Below are 19,400 nucleotides of genomic sequence, written 5' to 3'. Positions count from 1 at the left end.
TGTGCACACTCATATTTATTGCAGCTTTGTTCACAATAGCAAGGAGATGGAAACAACCTAAGTGCCCATCAACAAACAAATGGATAGAGAAGCTGTGGTATATTCACACAATGGAATACTATCCAGCATTGAAAAACTAGAAATTCATGAAATATTATACAAAATAGGTGACCCTGGAAGACATTATGCTGAGTGAAATATCTCAGTCACAAAAGGACAAATATTGCCTAGGGCCACTGTTGTAAAACAGGACTGACATTGGGGTTGAGGGAAGACAGAGAAGGAGGGGAGGAATGATGTATTACTGCGTTGAAACAAATGAGGGAGAGAACTGTTTAAAACGGATATATGAATGAGTATTATTGTCATGACATGAGTCCAGAATGACTTAAGGGGGAGGGATTGTATAACAATGAAAGAATTTCTATTTTACTTTTCAAGGAGAAGAGTGAATCGGGTGGGAGGGGGTGGGCAGGAGATAAAGTGCAACAGTGAATGACTGGAAACCCAAAGTCTCTGTAAACTTTCATTAAAATGAATAAAAAGAAAAGAAATTCTTTCTGCCCGGAGCCTGACACTCGGCTGATCCAGGGTCTGGACCAGACCCAGTGAGCCCCGGAGCACAGGCTGTAGTAGGGGCAGAGGGGGTTAGGGTTCCTCCCGCCTGGCCTCAAGCCCACAGCTCTCACTCCGCCCTCGATTTACCTCCGCTCTGTAGGGAACCTGGGCCTTCAGAGCAGCAGGTCTGAGAACGTCAGTGGAATTCCCTGGAGAAACAGTGCCACCTGGAAATAGAGTTGAGACAGATGGGCTACCTCAAAAGAGACTCTTCAGTGACTTAACTAGCAGACAAGGATGTTTGGATGGTCAGCAACCACATCTGCTTTTGAACTTTGTGCCCTCTGGTCCCTTCCTGGCCTCTCCCAGCCCCCAGTACCCCCGCCTTTCTCTCAAACAGTGGGAAGTTGTGTTTGTTGACCACTATTTCGGGGTGGGAAAGGAATGTAACATATGCACAGACTGCCCCGAATTTCCTGTTAAACACCCATTCCAAGCTGAGGCCCGGGACACATTCCAGATTCTGCAGCCCGAGCCCAGAGAGAAGAAAAGGTACATTCTTGTAGACGTCTGCCTTCCTTCCCGGGTCTCGCCCAGCACTCCCCCAATAAAAGGTGCTTAGCTTTTTCTATGATTTTATCGCTGTAAATTTAACTGTGTGGTCCCCTCAGGGTTGCACTGAGCTCTGATACCCACACACGTGAAGAAATGCCTTCAACCTGGGGAGTTATCAACTGCATTGATGTGCAGACTGGTGCTTGACACAGGGTGATTTTGTTGCTGTTCTGTTTGTCTGGACATTTTACTGTGATCTGGATGAAAGTTTACAGAGTAAGTTCTCAGTCCTGGTTTTACACACATCGTGACAGTCGTTACAATTCCCTTTATGTATCAGAACTCGTCCCACTTTCTTCCTGGGTATCCTGTTTCCATTCACTGGCCTTTCCTGCCCTGGGAATTTTGTCCTTGGCCACCTGCTGCCCTTTTATATTTTCTTCACGGGCGTTATTCTTCGGTCTACACGCCTGCCTATCGTTTGGCTGAAAGGTGATCTCAGGGGCTGAGTTCCATTCCAGGTTTGAAGGGTGCTGAAGGGTCATAGTCTTGGGGTTCCCCTGGTCTCTAACAGACGAGTAGGTCTGATCTTTCTGGGGTTTTGCCTTTGGGTCGGCATTTTTCTCCAGCTCTGTCTGGGACCTCATAGTGTGATCTCAATCAGCACTGTCACCAGGCTCACTTTGAATGCCCTGCTGCGGGTGCTTGGGTGATAGAAATCAGCCCCTGCTTATCTTTCTTCATTCTGCCCTTATGACAAGAGGGAAGCTGGTTTGAGGACAGGTAGTTGGTGCTTTGACACTTGAGTGGGAGATTTCGTCTATTGAAGTCTTATTTTCTCCTAGAAATTCTATTGCTTCACGTCTTCAGGATCTGACCCTTGTTCACACAGAAATGCAGTGTGAGGCATCCGCTACCCAGTGAGAGTCGAAGGCAAGCCTTCTTGGTTTTCCACAGTTGACAGGACGCAGTTTCTCTACTTGGGAAAAATGTGAATTATTAAAACTGGATTCATAACGAGTAGCAAACATTTCCAGCTACTCTGCTCTTCATCCCAAACTGTGCATTTGATTGTGTGGGGGCATCTGTGAGATGCTGGGTGGTAATTCAGAGGAGAGAGAAAGCTCTGTTCATGAGTAGAGGTGGGTGTTCTTACGCAGGTGATTCTGGGAGCCTGGATCTGTGCAGACCTCAGCAGCGCTGGTCCTGAGGAAAATCAGAACTGGGGTCTTGGAGTCATCTCCGATCCATGGTGGCTCACGTGTGCCAGAACAGAGCCGGGCCTGGTCATGTTTTTGGAACTTGTAATCGCTGATTTTTTTTTTTGGAAATAAGATCTAGAGTCTTTATTCTGTGGCCCCTCCCGGTGCACTTGACCACCAACCAGCCTTTCCACTTGCCGTTGAATGGATCGAGCCACCCATGGCCTTCTAAGCAGCAGTTAAAGATGAATCTGTAGGCTCCCCACATCCTGAATCTCAACAGAGTCAGAGTCAAAGGATTTTGTGAAAAGATTGACTTGTGTGTCCCCTAAGTCTGAGTTGTTGTTGTGGTTGTCCTTAAGTCGTAGGCAACTCATAGCAGCCCTATAAACGAAAGACCTGAACACTCGTGTAACTTTCATCCTTTCTCCAGGTTCATAGGGTTTCCTATCTGGGTATATCTGGATAGCAAATCCTAATCTCTCCATCTATGGTTATGATTCCATTTGGGAATGGGTTGTCTTCATCATAAGTTAATAAGACACAATTAGTGTGAATTAGTGTAGAGCGTGTCTTCAGTCTCTTTCATTTTTTAATACTTTTGTTGTTTCAGTAAAAGGCTACAAATCATTCTATTTCGTTCATGGTTTTTCATTCCATTATTTGTAGACATTTTGTCTTGTAAAAGTAATTATAAGTGATTGGTGTAAATTAACTTGTTACAATGTCTAATCAAGCTTGTTTATATATTGCCTTTCTTTTCACTCGGCTTACCTATTTATTAATTTTTACTCCTTTCTCACTCCCAGTCAATCTCTTTAGAGATCTAAAAGAGTAAGTAAGTGAACAAAAGAAGCAGAGATGGAGTAAAAGAGATGCCACAACACTTGTGGGACTCCAAGGAACCAGGAAGCAGAAGCTGAAGACACAGGCAGAGAAAGAGAGAGGGGGAAATTATCCAGTAAATCATTTATATATACTTCTCCTGGAGCTATTTTATTTACTTACCCGTTGCCAGGGAGTTGATTTGAACTCATAGCAGCCCTTCACTGGGTTTATAAGACTGTAAATCCTAATGGAAAGAGAATTCCACTCTTTCTCCCATGAAGCAGATGATGGAGTTGAACTGTCGACCTTTGGGTTTGCAGTGCATCCTATGCCACTAGAGCTCCTTTCCCTTAAAGCTGACACCCTGGACTTGGGTTTCAAGTCTCAACTGTGAGAGAATAAATTTCTGTTAGTTATAAGCCTGCTCCTTGTGGTAGTTCTCTTACAGCAGGATTGGGTAACTGAGACAGACCGTTCTAAGAGGTCCATGGATCTGTGGCATCGGGGAGGGGGGGCAGTTCACACTTGTTAAGAAACCCTGGCTGTTTGGGGTCTACTTTTCCATTTCTGGATTACAGCTGGAAAGTGCTTAGGTCAGGAAGGGTCAGAGGATGGTTAGAAATGCCTTCCCAGCCTGTGATATAAACATATTGTGGACCTGGTCCTTCCGTCTGTTGACATGAACATGGCTTCACATCTCTGTTCCTGAGATCACCTACTCCATTCTTCCTGTGCCTCTGAAGGACCAAATATATATTAAAAACATATCTTCTTTATAATGGTAATGCTTCCTCTCTGAGAGATTTGAGATAAGACATTGGTAGAGAAGGCTTGAGTCCTTGGGTGTCTTTTAAGCCCAACATGTGGAACTGTTCTTTGTTTGCTTTGTCTCTGTTGCTATTATTATTCTACACAGAAACCTTCATTGGCTAGAAGGTAAGGTTTTTTAAGAGAGCTGTTTAAGGTTCTAAGTTTAGACATCAGTTAACCAAAAACAAAATGGGCCTGCCTACGTGTTTTCTTATAAAGCCAGCCTGTTTTTATAACGATTGTTTTCTTGAGTAGAAGCTCCATTCTAATGTCCCAGTGAAACACTGCAGTGTACTTCAGCCAGTCATTATTTTTTGTTGTTATAGTTTAAGGTATTGGTCGATTTTTCTCTCTCACATGTTTGTGTTTTTACTGCACTCACCCCACAATCCTGTAGAAACCCAAACCCACCACCATCAAGTCCACTCCGATCGTGGATGCCCCCTTCTTCGGCTTTGCTTATAGACAAGAGGTAGAATGTAGATGAGTGGGAAGCAAAGTCTTTGTGTGCTGGGCTGCAGTGGGATGAATTCTAGGGGCCAGGACAGAACACTGGAGTTCTAGCTGGTGTAAATTGTTTTGGTGTTTTGTTTTGTTTCATTTATTTATTTTAATGTTTTTATTATTTTTTGTACATGTACCGTCAAATCGGATCTGACTGGCACAGGAGGAGACTGCCGCCCCTCCTCCAGCAGAGCATCTGGTGGATTCGAACTGCATGCCTTCAGGATTGCAGTGCAGCCTCCTTCCACTAGGCCACCAGAGCTCCGCTGGTATAAATTGTTAATGTGCTTGGCTATTAACCACCATACAGTTGGAGGTTCAAGTCCACCCAGTTATTGATTGTTGTCGAGTCAACTCTTCAGAGGTAACTAAAAAATAAAAAGCATGGCAATCTACTTCCAAAAAACCAGCTGTTGAAAGCCTTCTGGAACATGGGTTGACTCCCACACTGATGGGGTCACCATCAGCCCGAACTGACTGAACAACTGGCTGGACCTTAGCTCCTGAGGGGTGGCCAGGAAAGAAGGGTCATGTGCCTGCCTCTGCCATGGTCAAAGAGGGACGGACGGTGAGGCTCTTTCGTGATGTCTTCAGTCTTCACAGCCATTCCCAGGCAGGCTCTTTACCTCAGCCTGCTCAGAGTAATGGACAGAGACAGGTCACAGGACCTCCTCATGTTCCCTGCCAAGACCTCTCTTCACCCACCCTTGAGGTGTCCATGCCCATGGCCTAGCAATCTGTCTGGAGAGGAGGACAGTTGCTGGGCTGATCATGGATGTGTCTTCCTGCGCGTGGATCCTGCCTGAGTCATCTAGTGCTGCTGTAACAAAAAATACCACCGTGATGACTTTCACAGGCATCTCTCTTCTCACAGAGTTTGAAAGGCTGGAAGTTCAAGTTCAAGGTGCTAGCTCTGGGGAACAGCTTTCCCTGTGTGTCTGCTCTGGAGGAAGGTTTTTATCTCCTTTCAGCAAGTGGGCCTGGCGTTCCCTGGAGATCCTGCAGCATCATTTGTGTCCTGGGTCTAGGAAGTTCTCAAAGCAGGGACACTACACCCAAAGAACACCCTCTGCTCTTAGCTCTTATTTCTCTTATCCAGTGGTCGTTGGGTCCCTCACTCTGTTCACTTGCTTAGTCTCTTTGTGTCTCCAAAGAGAGTGAGTCAGAATGGAGCCTAATCCTGCCTCATGACCGCAGAGAGGCTGGAATTTACAACACATCACAAAATGCCAAAAAAGCCCACTTCCGTCACTTAAGTCTCGTGGATGAAGACTGCCTGTCTTTCTCATTTGGAGCTGCTGGTGGATTTGAACCACAAGAGAGCTACGACCTTTGAGTTAGCAGTGTAACTCCATGCAAACTGCAAGTAGAGGATAATTACATCAGCTCACATGATAGGGGGATGCATCTATCATTAAATAACTGCCAAACTGCATCACCTGATAATTCCAGACCAGGGAGGATCATGCGCTACCCAAGCTGACACATTTTCTAGGGGGACATACTTCAACCTGTGGCAGATCTCGTGTGGACTAAGTTAGAGAAAGAAGTTGGTCTTTCTGCCACACCTGAGGTGGATCAAGCCTGGGCAGACGCCCCTTGAGGATTGTATAAGATACAATCATTGGGTTCTTCCCATCAGGAACATAGAAGATCTAGGAAAATCTAAGATTCAAGGAAACAGTTATCCCAAAGGAGTAACAGGGTCATATGAACCACAGCTTCCACCAGCCTGAGGCCAGAACTGTCAGGTGCGTGGCTACCAATACCCACCGCCTTGATTAGACCAAATGAGACAAGTCCTGGGCAGAGTGGGAGAAAGTGGGACAAAATTAAAAATCACAAAAAGATGAGACTTAACTAGTCTGCGAGAGACCAGGTGTTATGTGCTGTCGAGTCGACTCCAATTCATAGTAGCCCAGTCAGCCCTGTTCTACCTTGAGTGAATCTAACCATCTCTGACACACTTGTTCCCAGTACCCCAGATACTGTGTCAATCCATCTCATCTGGGGTCTTACCCTCCTGAGCTGTCCCTCCACCCTTCCAGGTATGATGTCCTTCTCCAAGGACTGGTCCCTCCTGGCAATAAGCCCAAAGTATTTGAGATAGAGCCTCAAAATCCTTGCCTCCAAGGAGTAACCTGGTTTCACTCACTTCAGGACAGACCTGTTTGTTCTCTTGGCAGCCCAAGGTATGTTCAAGACTCTTCTCCTGCACCATAATTCAAAGACATTGACCCTTCTGTCATCCTTAGACATCGTCCAGCATTCAGATGCATAGCAAACAATTGAAAAGACCATATCTTGGATCAGGTGTACTTAAGTCTCTAGACTGACACTGTTGCTTGTTAGTTCTCTGGAGAGGTCCCTGACAGCAGACTTTCCTAAAGCGATTGTTGGTGTCAAAATTAATTATGGATCCAAGCAAGATGAAATTGTTAACCTCAATCTTTTCTCCACCTATCATGAGGCTGCCAATTGGCCCATTGGTGAGAATCTTTGTTTTCTTGATGTTGGGCTTCGGGCCATATGTAGTCCTTGACCTTCTGCAGCAAATGCTTCAAGTCCTCTTCCGTTTCAGACAAGATTGTGTCATCTGCCTAACACAGGTTCTTGATAAGTCTTCTTCCAATCCTGATACCACATTCTTCTTGAGGTCCTCAAACTGTGACTCTTAGATACTTTTCAAACCTGGAACTGAACACACCTCGGGAAATCACCTTTCAGGCAGAGCAGAGGCAGGCTGGAGTGATGGGCAGGAACCCGAGAGAAAGGTGCTCCTGAGAACTTAGTCATCAGTCGGAAACCAAAGGGACAGCATTTGCTCAAAACCAAAGTTCAGAAGGTAGGAAGGGGCGAGACAGCTAGGTGAATGGAAACGGAGCCCAAAGGAGTGATGCTGTTTCACTAAGGAGACTGTAACTAATGTCACGAAGCAAAATATATGCAAATTATTGAATAGAAAGCTGATTTGCTCTGTAAAGTTTTACCCAGACCACAACACCGCTATGAAATAGCAAAACAAACAAGCAAGAAGGCTTTCCTAGAAAATTGATGGTTCTTTTCCCACCTGTTTATTATTATCATTATTAATTTTAGTGAAAATTTACAGACTTTGGATTTCCATTCATACACATTTGCACTTTTCTCCCTGCCCACCCCTCCCCTCCTGTTCGTTCTTCTCTTTGAAAAGTAAAAGAAAAAGTCTTTTCATTTTTATACAATCCCTCCCCCAAGTCCACTCCACTATGCAGCCTTTGTCTGGACTCCTGTCATGACAATAATACCTAATCACATATCCCTTTTAAACCGTTTTCTCCCTTATCTGTTTCAATGCAGTATACATAATTTATCTCATCTTTCTCAGTCTCCCCTCCCCCGACCCCAATGTCTGTCCCATTTTACAACAGTGGCACTCTGCAGTATTTGTACTTTTGTGACTGAGATATTTCACTCAGCATCATGTCCTCCAGGGTCACCCATTTTGAATAATATTTCATGAGCTCCTTGTTTTTCAATGCAGCGTAGTATTCCATTGTGTGAATATAACACAGCTTCTCCATTCATTTGTTGATGGGCACGTAGGTTGTTTCCAACTCCTTGCTATTGTGAACAAAGCCACGATAAACATGGGTGTGCATGTATCTGCTTGGGTGGCGGTTATGGTCTCTTTGGGGTATATTCCCAGTAATGGAATTGATGGTTCTGAAGTGTGTCATTAGTGAATGAGGATCTTTTTTTTAAAAAAAAAAATTAGTTTATTATTTTTGTGTAAGTGTACCATCAAATCAGATCTGACTGGTACTGGAGGAGATTGCCCCTCCTTCCCTGGCAGAGCATCTGGTGGATTTGAACCATGAGCCTCTGGGATTGTAGTTGCAGCTCCTTGCCACTAGGCCACCAGAGCTCCCCTGAGAATGAGGATCTTAATACTTCCAGAACCTTTGCCCACGCCTAGGCTGGTGACCATCTTTGTCTGGCAAAAGAGCCTTTCCATTCTGTTTTTCCATCTGAGTGCTTTCAGTTTGCTGATGGCAGAGGAGAACCCTGAGACTTTCTGCAAAGGTTCTGCAATCTCGGGAGAGAAGGTGCTAGCAAATGCCTCATAATTGCCTGAGAAAAGGAATTGTGCCAGAGTTGCTCTTTGGGAGGGATGAGCCCCAGGGGTTAGCCTGCCAGGCTGTTGCTTCCATCCACTGAGCATGGACCCTTTGCCTGTGCCCTTAACTCAGCTCCGCTGTCCCACCCAGGGGTGGAATGTGGTGGGACAGCCCTGACTGCATTCCCAGGCAAAATCCTCCCTTCCCTGGAGTCGTCCGGCTCCTCCCCCCCAGGAGGTACTGGTTTTTGCTTTCTGTTTCTGACTTGTGACAACTTGTCTTGAGTCCTGGAGAAACACATAGGATCCGTGGCTCCGTCCAGGACAGGCTGAGGAACTACTGCAGGGCACGGCATCACCCTGTGTCTCCTGAAGATAAGCTTGTCACTCTGCCACCTCTTCCTTCAGGAGGAAGCACGAGTTCTCAGTCCACATCACCTGCTGTTTGCTTTATGTTGTTGTGTATCATCGAGTCGGAACTGACTCATAGCTGACCCTCCAGCAGGTTTTCAGAGGCAGTAAATTGCACTGGAGGAGATTGCCCTTCTGTCTTTGCACAGGAACAGCTGGTGGATTCAAACCAAATCCCTTGGGGTTGGCAGTGCAACTCCTTACCACTCAGCCACCATAGCTCCCTGTTTATACCATAAGTGTGATGGAAATTGTCAGCTCTGAGCTGTTCTCTGGCTCCAGACTCTAACCTTTTCTCAGTAAATGGCAAAGTCTAGTAGGAGTTCCTTGTGGTGGTGTGGTCTGGAGGGGAGTTCTGTTGTTAACCTAAAAACACCTCTTTGGCAGTTCAAACCCACCAGCGGCTCCTGGAGAGAAAAATGGACAGTCGCCACTCCTCCCTCAGTGCCCTCTGTGTGATTTAAAGCCTCAGAAAATCCAGTGGCGGCTGGGCTATGGGTTGATTCTGCCTAGACAGCAAGGAGAGAAGTGTGTGCCCTTACAGATGTCCCATCTTAATGTGGGAACTGAGTTCTTTCCACAGTGAGCAGCAATTGTCCCAGTACCTCATGCAGGTCAGAGTGACTCTTTCCTGCTACTCTGGGTGTCAAGATGCCTGCCAAAGAATGTCAGGTCTGATTTGTGCCCCAAAGGATGTTTGTTTTGAAGTAGGGTTGATGCGGGCTGGGAGGCCCTGTCTGCTGCGCTCAGGAATGCAGGTGCTGGCCGACCCTGAGCACGGGTCAGTTAATGAGCAAGCAGCCCCCTGCTGGGCCGAGGTCAAAGGAATGCCAGGCAGCAGGGGGCCTAGGCCATCAGCCAGCCGCCCTCCAGGGGTCTCATGTTGGAAATGACCCTTTAAAGTCACTTTGGAGGCCCCCCTCATCCTCTGGTCCTGGCTAAGCCCCCTGGGATCGGGCTTTGAGTGGGGGACAGCTGCACGCTCGGGTTCGCACGTTGTGTTACGGCTGCGAGTGTTTGCTGCAAATGACCACCGTGCTCTCTGCTTCTCTCCTCGCAGCCTCTCAGTGCAGCGTCAGCCTGAAGAAGCAGAGGAGTCGCAGTATCCTCAGCTCCTTCTTCTGTTGCTTCCGTGACTACAATGTGGAGGCCCCGCCGGTCAGCAGCCCGGGCGTGCTTCCGCCGCTGGTGGAGGAGAACGGCGGGCTTCAGAAGGTCAGTGCTGTGGCTCAGTACCGTGGTGGAGCTGCCCCATCCTTGGCCATGACCCGTGAGAGTCTGTAACCATATGTACACAGCCATTGAGTTCAAGGTGTGAAATTACCAAAAATGTACAAACCCTTTTGAAAAAAAGAGTATAAAGACCATCTCTTTTAGGAAATAAAATAGAGTGTGTTTGGTGGGAGCTTTAAAAGTTACTTGACATTTTTATAACATTTTCTCTTGAGAGGTTGAATTCATGGAAGAGAGTTAAAAAAAATCTGTTGTTATTATGAACATTGAGTCAGAACTAACTCATAGCTGATCCTCCAGTAGGTTTTTTGAGGCTGTAAATCACACAGGAAGAGATTACCTGTCTTTCTCCTGCAGAACAGCTGGTGGATTCGAACTATCTGCCTTTGAGTTGGTAGTACAACTCTTTACCTCTATGCCACAAGAGTTCCCTGACAAATCCATTGTTGTTGTTCGTGTACACCATTTGGAGCTTTCTTCCATCAGTCTACCATGGAGCAGTTGGTAGATTTGAACCACAGTTCTTTGGGTTGGCAGTACAACTCCTTACCACTAGGCCACCAGAGCTCCCTAAAGAATCTGTAGCAGCCCTTAAAATTATACCTATTTATTGCACCAGACAGTTCCTCTCAGACATAATTATGGTGTGCAAAGATTTAATTATAAGATACCATCCAACATGGATGATAATATTGCAAGAAACTTAATAGCGTTAATTCAATAGAATGGCCGTACAAATAGTTTGTAACCTTTAAAATTAACATCTCATAGATATTTATGGCAAAGGGAAATGGTCAGAATACATCATATCATTTCATTTCAAATACAGTAAAATATAGTAGACCAATTTCTCAGGCATGTGTATATACTACATACCCTGTACATCCACGCACAGCAGCATTTATAGAAAAGAAACTGGAAGAACATGTGCCAAGATATGAAGAGAACTCTCAGAGCGGTCGTGTTATGTACAGAATTTGCACTTGTTTTTTAATTTTCCAAAACAACAAGCCTCCGGAAACTCTATAAACTTTGATAAGTGCCAGTCATTGTAGAGGGGCTTCAGGCCTTTTCATAAGGTCGCTATGAGGCGTGCTCAACTCAAAGGCAATCTTAACAACAGCAACAACAAGCTAAAATTGTTTTTGTAATTAGAAAATGAACAGAATTATTTTGGAAGAATATATGGCTCTAAGGTAGGGAGTTCTGGAAAGGAGACAGCTTTAGCATGTGGCCCTGATCATTTAAATTCTATTTTGGGTTAAGACCAGGTCACCCTGCTGGTGGAACTTGGAAAGTGCATGAAGGTTTCCACTTCTTCAGGGGAGAAGGTCGTCTCAGGACTGGTACCTAGTGAGAAGGAGTAGAAAAAATGCTTTTTCTCCTGGATCCTTAAAAACAAAGATGTTAAATACTTGATTCCATAAGGTAAAGCAGGCAGCTGAAATGCTAGATCCCTGTGTGCTGACACAGGAGGACCTGGAGACCTACATGTAGCTGGTGAGCTGAGTTCGTTGTCATTCTGATTTCTGTCCCTGGGGAAATTCTGCCCAACAATATAGGTGCTTTCTTCAGCTCCTCATGGGTTGTCAGCTTGGGCCCTGCTGGACTGTAACAACAAACACTCCTTGCGCGGCTTTGCAGTGTCCTTGGTTTGCCTCTGCATGGAGATCCTGAAGGACTGAACCATACACAAGCTAACAGAACACACAACCTTGTACAAGTGGGGAGAAAAATGGAAACTCAATAGCCAAGAAAGTTCAAGTTGAAAAACGAGAATGTGAGATTCCTCAGCAAGTGAAACTAAAGAAAGGGATAGGAGAGAATTTTAACAGACACCTCAGGAAACAATATTCAGGAAATTAATTTAGAACAACAATTAGAACTTTAAAGATAAATATATTGTAAATCTGAAAATTGAGTAAAATGAGAAAAAAGTGAAGGAGATTGTCACTGCTGAGAACTGAATTAATGTTCTGGAAAAGCAAGGAGAAGAAAATGTTTTTATAAACAGACCAATAACACAAATATGATTATGAGGCAAGGAGGAAGACATAAAGAAGGCCTAACATGCAAATAATAGGAGTTCCAAAGAGAAGAAAAAGCAACAGAAGAAAATGTCTCTGATGTGAAAAGAGTTTGGATCTACAGATTAGAAGGGATTACCAAATCTAAAATCGGATTAGCATAGAGGGCTACAAGCACAAATCCAGATACATATTGAAAGTTTGAAGTTTAAGGATAAAGAAAAGATCAATGATTAGGGAGGATAGAAGGAGAATTGACGCCTTTGAGCTGTGGTGCTGGAGAAGAGTATTGAATGTACCATGGACTCCTAGGAGAACAAACAGATTCATCCTGGAGAGGGTTAAATCAGGCTACTCCTTGGAGACAAGGATTCTGGGGCTTCGTCTGACATACTTTGGACATGTTGTAAGGAGGGACAGGTCCTTGGAGAGGGACATCATGCTTGGGAGGGTGGAGGGACAGAGCAGAAGGGGAAGTCCCTCTATGATGTGGATTGATTCAATGACTGGGGTAATCAAGATGGGTGTGTCAGAGGCAGTGTGATTGGCACAGGACAGAGCAGGGTTTAGGGCTATTGTACATAGGGTCACTATGAGTCGCAAATGACTCGATGGCACATAACAACAACAACAACAACCAGAACAAGTTACAATTAATTGGTAGGTAGGTAGTAGCTAGGTTGGTTTGGATGGATGGATGGATGGATGGACGGACGGACGGAAGGAAGGGAGAAAGGGAGAAAGGGAGGGAGGGAGACCTGCCTAGTGCACAGATGGATGGGATGGGATGAGATGAGACTTGGCTAGTACATGCATGAATTCAAGTTGAAAAACTAGAATGGATGGATGAAGGAATGGAGGGAAGGATGGGATGAGACTTGGCTAGTGGATGGATGGATGGATGGGTGGATGGACGGATGGACGGACGGACAGACAGACGGATGGGATGAGACATGGCTAGTACATGCAAGGATGGAAGGAAGGATTGGATGAGATTTGGCTAGTACCATCTTTGTTCTCTTCCTTATATGTGAGTGTTGATGTGTAGTGTTGAGTCAAGGCCAAACCGTAGCTGACCCTCCAGCGGGTTTCCGGAGACAGTAAATCACACGGGAGAAGATTGTCCTGATAGAACTTCTTGTCAGCAACACTGCAAAGAGCCATCCATCAGAATTGGAAGAAGATTCCTCAACTACCTGCATGTGTATACATATAACACGACCTGGCTTGCAGAAAGTGAAGAATACTTGAAGTTCTTGCAGTAGATGATCAAAGACTACAGACTTGAATTTGCGCTACATCTCAGGATTATGAAAACAAAAATGCTCACAACTGGACCAAGAGGCAACATCCTGACAGGTGGCAGAAAGTTTGAAGTTGTCAATGATTTCATTTTATTCATCTTTAGATAATAGATCCTCATAATTCACAGAGAAAGAAAGAGGCAATAAGCAGAAATGTGAACTAATCATTAAAATTAAGGAAAGGAGGGGGGAAACCAAACAGCAAAAAAAAAATCAATTATGAACAAAACAAAAGGAGTGGGCGTAAAATCAAAGTTAATGAACTGAATTCCTCCTAAAGGGCTGAGACTATCAGATTGCCTTGACGAATTCAGCTGTCTGCTGCTTCCAAGAATATACCCACATCAGACAGAAATGATTCTGGAGGCAAGCAAAAGAAAAATAACAAACAATGGCTTAAACAAACAGAGGACTGTTTTCCACATAAAAAGTTTGAGTCATGAAGTTGCTGGAGTTGGTTAAATACGTGACGATACCATCAAAACCATAAAACCGAATCCAGTGTGGTTGAGTCAGTTCCAGTCGTGGGAAATCTCTTGTTGGGTTCCATGGCTGTAAATTTTACAAGAGGAGACCACCCAGCCTCTCTCAGAAAAGAGATGGATTCAGACCACCAGCCTTTCAGGCAATAGCCCAACACATAACACGCTGTGCCACCAGGGCTCCTTATCAAGGTCCTGGACATCCTGTCTTTCTGCTCAGAGTGGAGCAGATGTACGTCAAGGTTGCACATTTTAGACTTTCTATCCCCCTGGTGGCCTAGTGGTAAGAAACTGTGCCGCAGTCCTAGAGGCCGACAGTTCAAATCCACCTCCTGCTCCGAGGGAGAAGGAGGGGCAATTTCCACAATCTCCTTCCATACAATTTACTGGAAACACACTGGAGGGGTCAGCTATGGGTCAGTTCCTACTCGACAGTACACAACAACTTCTGTGGTGACTCTCTTTTGTCATCTATCTAGTGGATAGAAAACTGAAATTCTGGTAAACAATCCCTACAGGGCAAGTATTCATAACAGAGTTTTCCAGACCAAAAAGCCAGTTGCGTGGAGGTTGTGAAACCCCGCTCTAGAGGGGCCCTTGTGAGCTTCTAGTCAAGAGAAGTCATCTGTCTGCTCCTGGGTCCAAGTGTGGAAAAGAATACTAGTGAAGTTGTTGTTGTTGTGTGCCGTCGAGTCACTTGCAAATCCTAGCGACCCTACGTACTAGTGAAGAGCTTCTGAAATTTACTTCCCTGGTGCAGTAGGGGGCTCTGGTGATGTGCCCATGAGGAGTTGTATTGTTAACTCAGAGGTGGTGCTTCTGGTGGTTTGAGTCCACCAACAACATCTCAGGAAAAGGGACGGACAATCTCCTCCCATGTGAATGATTAACAGCCTTTGAAAACCCACCGAGGATCAGCTGTACGATTCACCAGCCCGAGATAGCGCACGTTTCTGAGAACTGGAATCTTGTTGGGTTGAGACGTGTTGGAGAGCAGCCTGGTTCTCCCTGGAGCAGCAGCAGAGAGGATCGGGATTCCTTGACATGAGCCTCCCCCCCCCCCAAAAAAAGAAAGAGCCATTGAGATGAAGAGGAACCCCAGTCCTGTTGCACTGCAGAGTGGTGACAAGGAGCTGAGGAGAACCAGCGTTGGTCAGTGGCTCTCAGCGTTTGAACAGAACTCAGAATGGTGCCAGCCCCCTGCCATTGCCCACCAGCCAGTCTGACTCCTTCACCAGAGACCACCCTCAGCTGGGGACCCTCTCAGTAACGGGGAGCACATCTCTTCATAAATCCTTCAGTATGGGACACTGTGGACCAGTATCTGCTTCCACTAGGCCATGGTGGTGCTTGTCCATTGCCCCCAGGGAGTGTCCTTTATTCAAGAAATTCAAACTCACTGCTTTCAAGTCGGAACTGACTCATAGCTGACCCTGCACGAGTTTTCAGAGGCATTAAGTCACCCAGGAAGAGACTGCCCATCTGTCTCCCTTGCAGCAGCTGGTGGATTCAAACCACCTGGCTTTGGGTTGGTGGGGCAGCTCCTTATCCCTTAGGCCACCAGGGCTCTCTTTTTCTTTATTCACATTCCCTAAAAGAGAGGATGTCATTTCCTCAGTTAACTGAATCTGGGCTCTACACTACTACTGCTACACTATAGTGCCTAGCCTCATTCCTCTAGTGTTCAGGGGATTTTCAAAGACCTGCTATTTAGGAAGTGGGTGACCAATCCTGCTGCCTAGTCTGTCTTAATCTGGGAGCTCCACTAAAATCTGTCCACCAGGAAGTGTGAAGATGACACAGGATAAGACAGGGTCCCGATTTGTTGTTCATCGGGTTGCTAGGAGTCGTACTCGACTGGAAGACACCACCAGCGACAAAGGACAGGAAGACCCTCAACCCGGTGGATTGACACAGTGACTGCAGCAGTGGATTCAGATGTGTCAGAGATGGTGAGAATGGCACAGGATAGGACAGAGTTTAGATGTGTTGTTTGTAGGGTCGCTGTGACTCGACAGCACCTAACGACGACACTGATGGTTAGGTGACGTGTTCTCATCAACCAGGTTTGGAATGTCAGGCTTCCAAGGCTGAAAATGTATATTCTCCACAAGTGCAGGTTCTGACCCCTTGAAGGGGGAAGCTCCGGTCTCATTGTTCTGAAAGGGGGCTCGTGCCTGGGTTTATCACCTCTGCTTAAATGCTCTAAAGGAGGACCCGGGGATCCCACATGATTGGAAGTGTGTGTCTTCCTTTCCCTGAGTATTCTTGATTTAAGGCATGCTTGTTTTCGGGAAAGCCCCACTTGTAAAGCTGCAGGCTTCGAAAGGCAGAGTCTTCAAGAAAAAGACCTTCAACAAGATGGGCTGACACAGCCACTGCGACAGTCGGCTAAACACAGAGACTGAAGATGCTGTGGAATGGGCAGTTTTTTGTTGTTTTAGCTTTTCATTGTTTTAGACTCAATAGCACCTAGCAATAACAACTGCTTGAAAGATGGATCCAGCTAGTAACTGGGGGAATCTAGGTAGTAACATGGATTACAGTATGAGTTTTTCTTTTAAGTTAAGGCTTAAATTCCTGGGAGAGGAGACATGCTCTACATAAACACAGCTTGTTCAAGAGCCTCGGGAATCCAACCTGCAGGAGATGTGGAATCCAGTGCCTAGTTTGCAGGCTTCAGGTTCCTGTTAGGAATCTGTTAAATGTCACCCGGGTACAGGATGTAAGGTCACGGAGCTATTACATTTGAGGGTGTTTTAAAATTTTTTTTGAGACTATCAACTGTTCTTCAAACCTAACAGTGATCTTTCTCTCTTTTTTTTTTCCTTTTTCCTCAGGGTGACCAGAGGCAGGTCATTCCCATACCAAGCGTATGTATATTTATCTAATTTTCTTTAACCTCTGGGGCTGTCGGCCTACTAATAGAAAAGATAAATATTCTTGCTTGAATTGAGTTTTATCTTGTGGTATAGACAGCTCTTTAAAAAAAAAAATCTCTATTTTAAACTGTGAGCTCAAGGTTCTGACCAGAGTTTTCTCTCTCAAAGACCAGCAGAGCTGCACCATCTGTTAACACAATTCCCCCCTCTCCTTTCTCTCTGAAGAGGGCTTCCAAGTCTTGATAAGTTGAGGTAGCCGCTGCCCCCGGCATCTTCAACGCTACTCCATAGGTTAGAGAGAGGGTACTTTTGCCCAGACATAGTTCTTAGAAATGAGTTCTACTCCAGCAGAACTGGGCTTTCGAAGCTTAGGCCTCCAGTGACAAACCATTTCTGCCTCCATCCACAGCGTCTACAGCTTGACTGTGGCTCTGAGAGTGGAGAAATTGCAGGGCCCGCTCCCATCTGCAGTACTACCTACCCCTGCCAGGCACACTTGTGGGCCACTCCACTGGCCCTGGGGGGGTGCAGGGAGGTTCTGCTGTCCCCACTGGCCCCTGCTCACCCTCCTGCTTAAGCCAGAAGAGCCACATTGCCTGAGACACACCAGCTGGAAGCAAGCTGCTCACTCCCTTCTGGAAACTTGCTGTTAACCAGTCGAAATACCCACATCACACTAGGCGGTCCCTTGGTGTTATGTACTGTGCACAGAACCAACTCCTAGCTGACCCTCTGGTGGGTTTTCACAGGCTGTAAATCACACGGGAAGAGACTGCCCATTTTTCTCCCTTGGACCAGCTGGTGGGTTCGAAACTAGTGCCTTTGAGAGGCAGCTCCACTCCTTACTCTTGTTATTGTTGTCGTGTTGTGTGCTGTTGAGTCAGAACCAAGCCATAGCTGTCCCACCAGTGGGTTTTCAGAGGCAGTAAGTCAGACAGGAGGTTACGCCTTCCTTCTCGGCGAGCAGCTAGTGGATTCGAACCATGTGCTTTTGAGATTGCAGCTCAGCTTCTTACCACTAGTCTATCAGAGCTCCCTATCTGAACGCCATAGAGAATGGTTTTGGTTTGAAAATATGTCCATAATTAATATTTTAATGTTTTGTTGTTGTTATGTGCCATTGATGGAGTGGGAGCTTCACTGTCTACTTTGCTTGTAAGACTGAGCCCGAGTCTATCTACGGGCCTGTTAGGTCCAAGCCTTGGGATCCCCTACAACATAAGCATCTACCCCGTCAGCCCCAGGTCACATAAGCAGAGTGGTCCTTGCCATTCTGGCCTGTAGGAGGACCTGGTCAGGGCTGGGAGGCCCTGAGACCTCTGTGGGTGCTGCAGTACAGAGACAGGAAATCTAGGCGTGGGCTGAACCTCCCAGCCCAGACCCTGACTTTCTCCAGAAAGATTGCAGCATCTCTGAGCCTGCGGATACCCAGACCCTTCCGGCCGGAGGCCCCCTTAGTTCTGCTTCTCACTTCACTCCTCCTTTTGCATTTCCATTCTAAGTGGGCAAGTTTGTCCTTTGAACTTGTTCTCCTCAGGTGCCATGAAGTAGGTTCTGACCTATCGCGTTCAGGGCACAACAGAGGGGAAATGCTTCGGGCTCCGCGCCACCCTCGGTTGCCATGGTCGAGCACGTGGTGGTAGCGTTACATGGGCCCATTTCATATAGGGTCCTCCTCTTCCCCACCAACTATGCAAAATACCCTTCTCCAAAGACTAGTCCCTCCTGCTAACTTATCGAGGTTTTACTAAACAATGATTCAAGGTCATGTTAAAAAAAATGTTGAAAGGTTGAAGTCCCCACAGAGTCCCACTGTCTAGAATAGCCACTTTTGAAACAAGTATTATTATTATTATTATTATTATTACTACTGCTCTTAATGTCTATATGTCTTTCTGGGAATTTTCAAGACAGTTATATTTACACAAATGAATTTGTATTGTAGCCACCATTTGGCAAATTCTCTTCGTTTTTAATAAGAGAGCTTCCGCATTTTTCTGAGTATTAGTACATACAGCTCTGTCTCGTTAATATTTCCCTTCACCCATTCATTCTGTATGCACACCCTGTTCTAAATAGTTAAATGCAATATGCAACATGTCTGGTTATCCTTTCATTTCAGATTGATCTTCCCTTCACCTTTTCCAATAGATCCATTATCCGTTCTTTTCCTACTCTCCCTGCCTCTACCCCCATAACCATCTTACACAGTATTTGACCTTTTGTGACTGAGTTATTTCGCTCAGCACAATGAAACAGTACACACCTTGGATGAATCTACCTCACTTTTTAATGGCATTTGGTCATTTATTTTGTTTCCTCTTAAAGACTGTTACAAAGTCTTCTGTTAGGAATATTCTTGTACATATGTGTTTATGGACTCATGTCATAGTGTGTATATTACCAATTACTGATAACAAAATGCGAGTTTTTTGAAAGATATATTCCATAATGTTTATACATTAAAGCCAAACTGTCCAAAAGCCTGTGCTGGTTTACATTCCC

General features: G+C 45.5%; 1 protein-coding gene across 2 annotated transcripts in view; it reads left to right on the top strand.

Annotated features, from left to right (window-relative positions):
* The window catches only part of CTDSPL (CTD (carboxy-terminal domain, RNA polymerase II, polypeptide A) small phosphatase-like), a 137,538-nt gene that overhangs the window by 88,308 nt on the left and 29,830 nt on the right, over nt 1–19,400 (top strand). The window contains exons 2-3 of one of the 2 annotated variants that reach the window (XM_006890595.1): nt 10,028–10,182; nt 16,854–16,886. In XM_006890595.1, coding sequence (XP_006890657.1) covers nt 10,028–10,182; nt 16,854–16,886 — 188 coding nt within the window. The remainder of the gene's footprint in view (nt 1–10,027; nt 10,183–16,853; nt 16,887–19,400) is intronic. The other variant, XM_006890596.1, reaches the window with a different exon arrangement.

Source organism: Elephantulus edwardii, unplaced genomic scaffold (assembly GCF_000299155.1).
Source record: "Elephantulus edwardii isolate Elephantulus edwardi_28Jun2011 unplaced genomic scaffold, EleEdw1.0 scaffold00091, whole genome shotgun sequence".
Lineage (NCBI taxonomy): Eukaryota > Metazoa > Chordata > Mammalia > Macroscelidea > Macroscelididae > Elephantulus > Elephantulus edwardii.
This window is presented reverse-complemented; position numbering and strand designations above follow the sequence as displayed.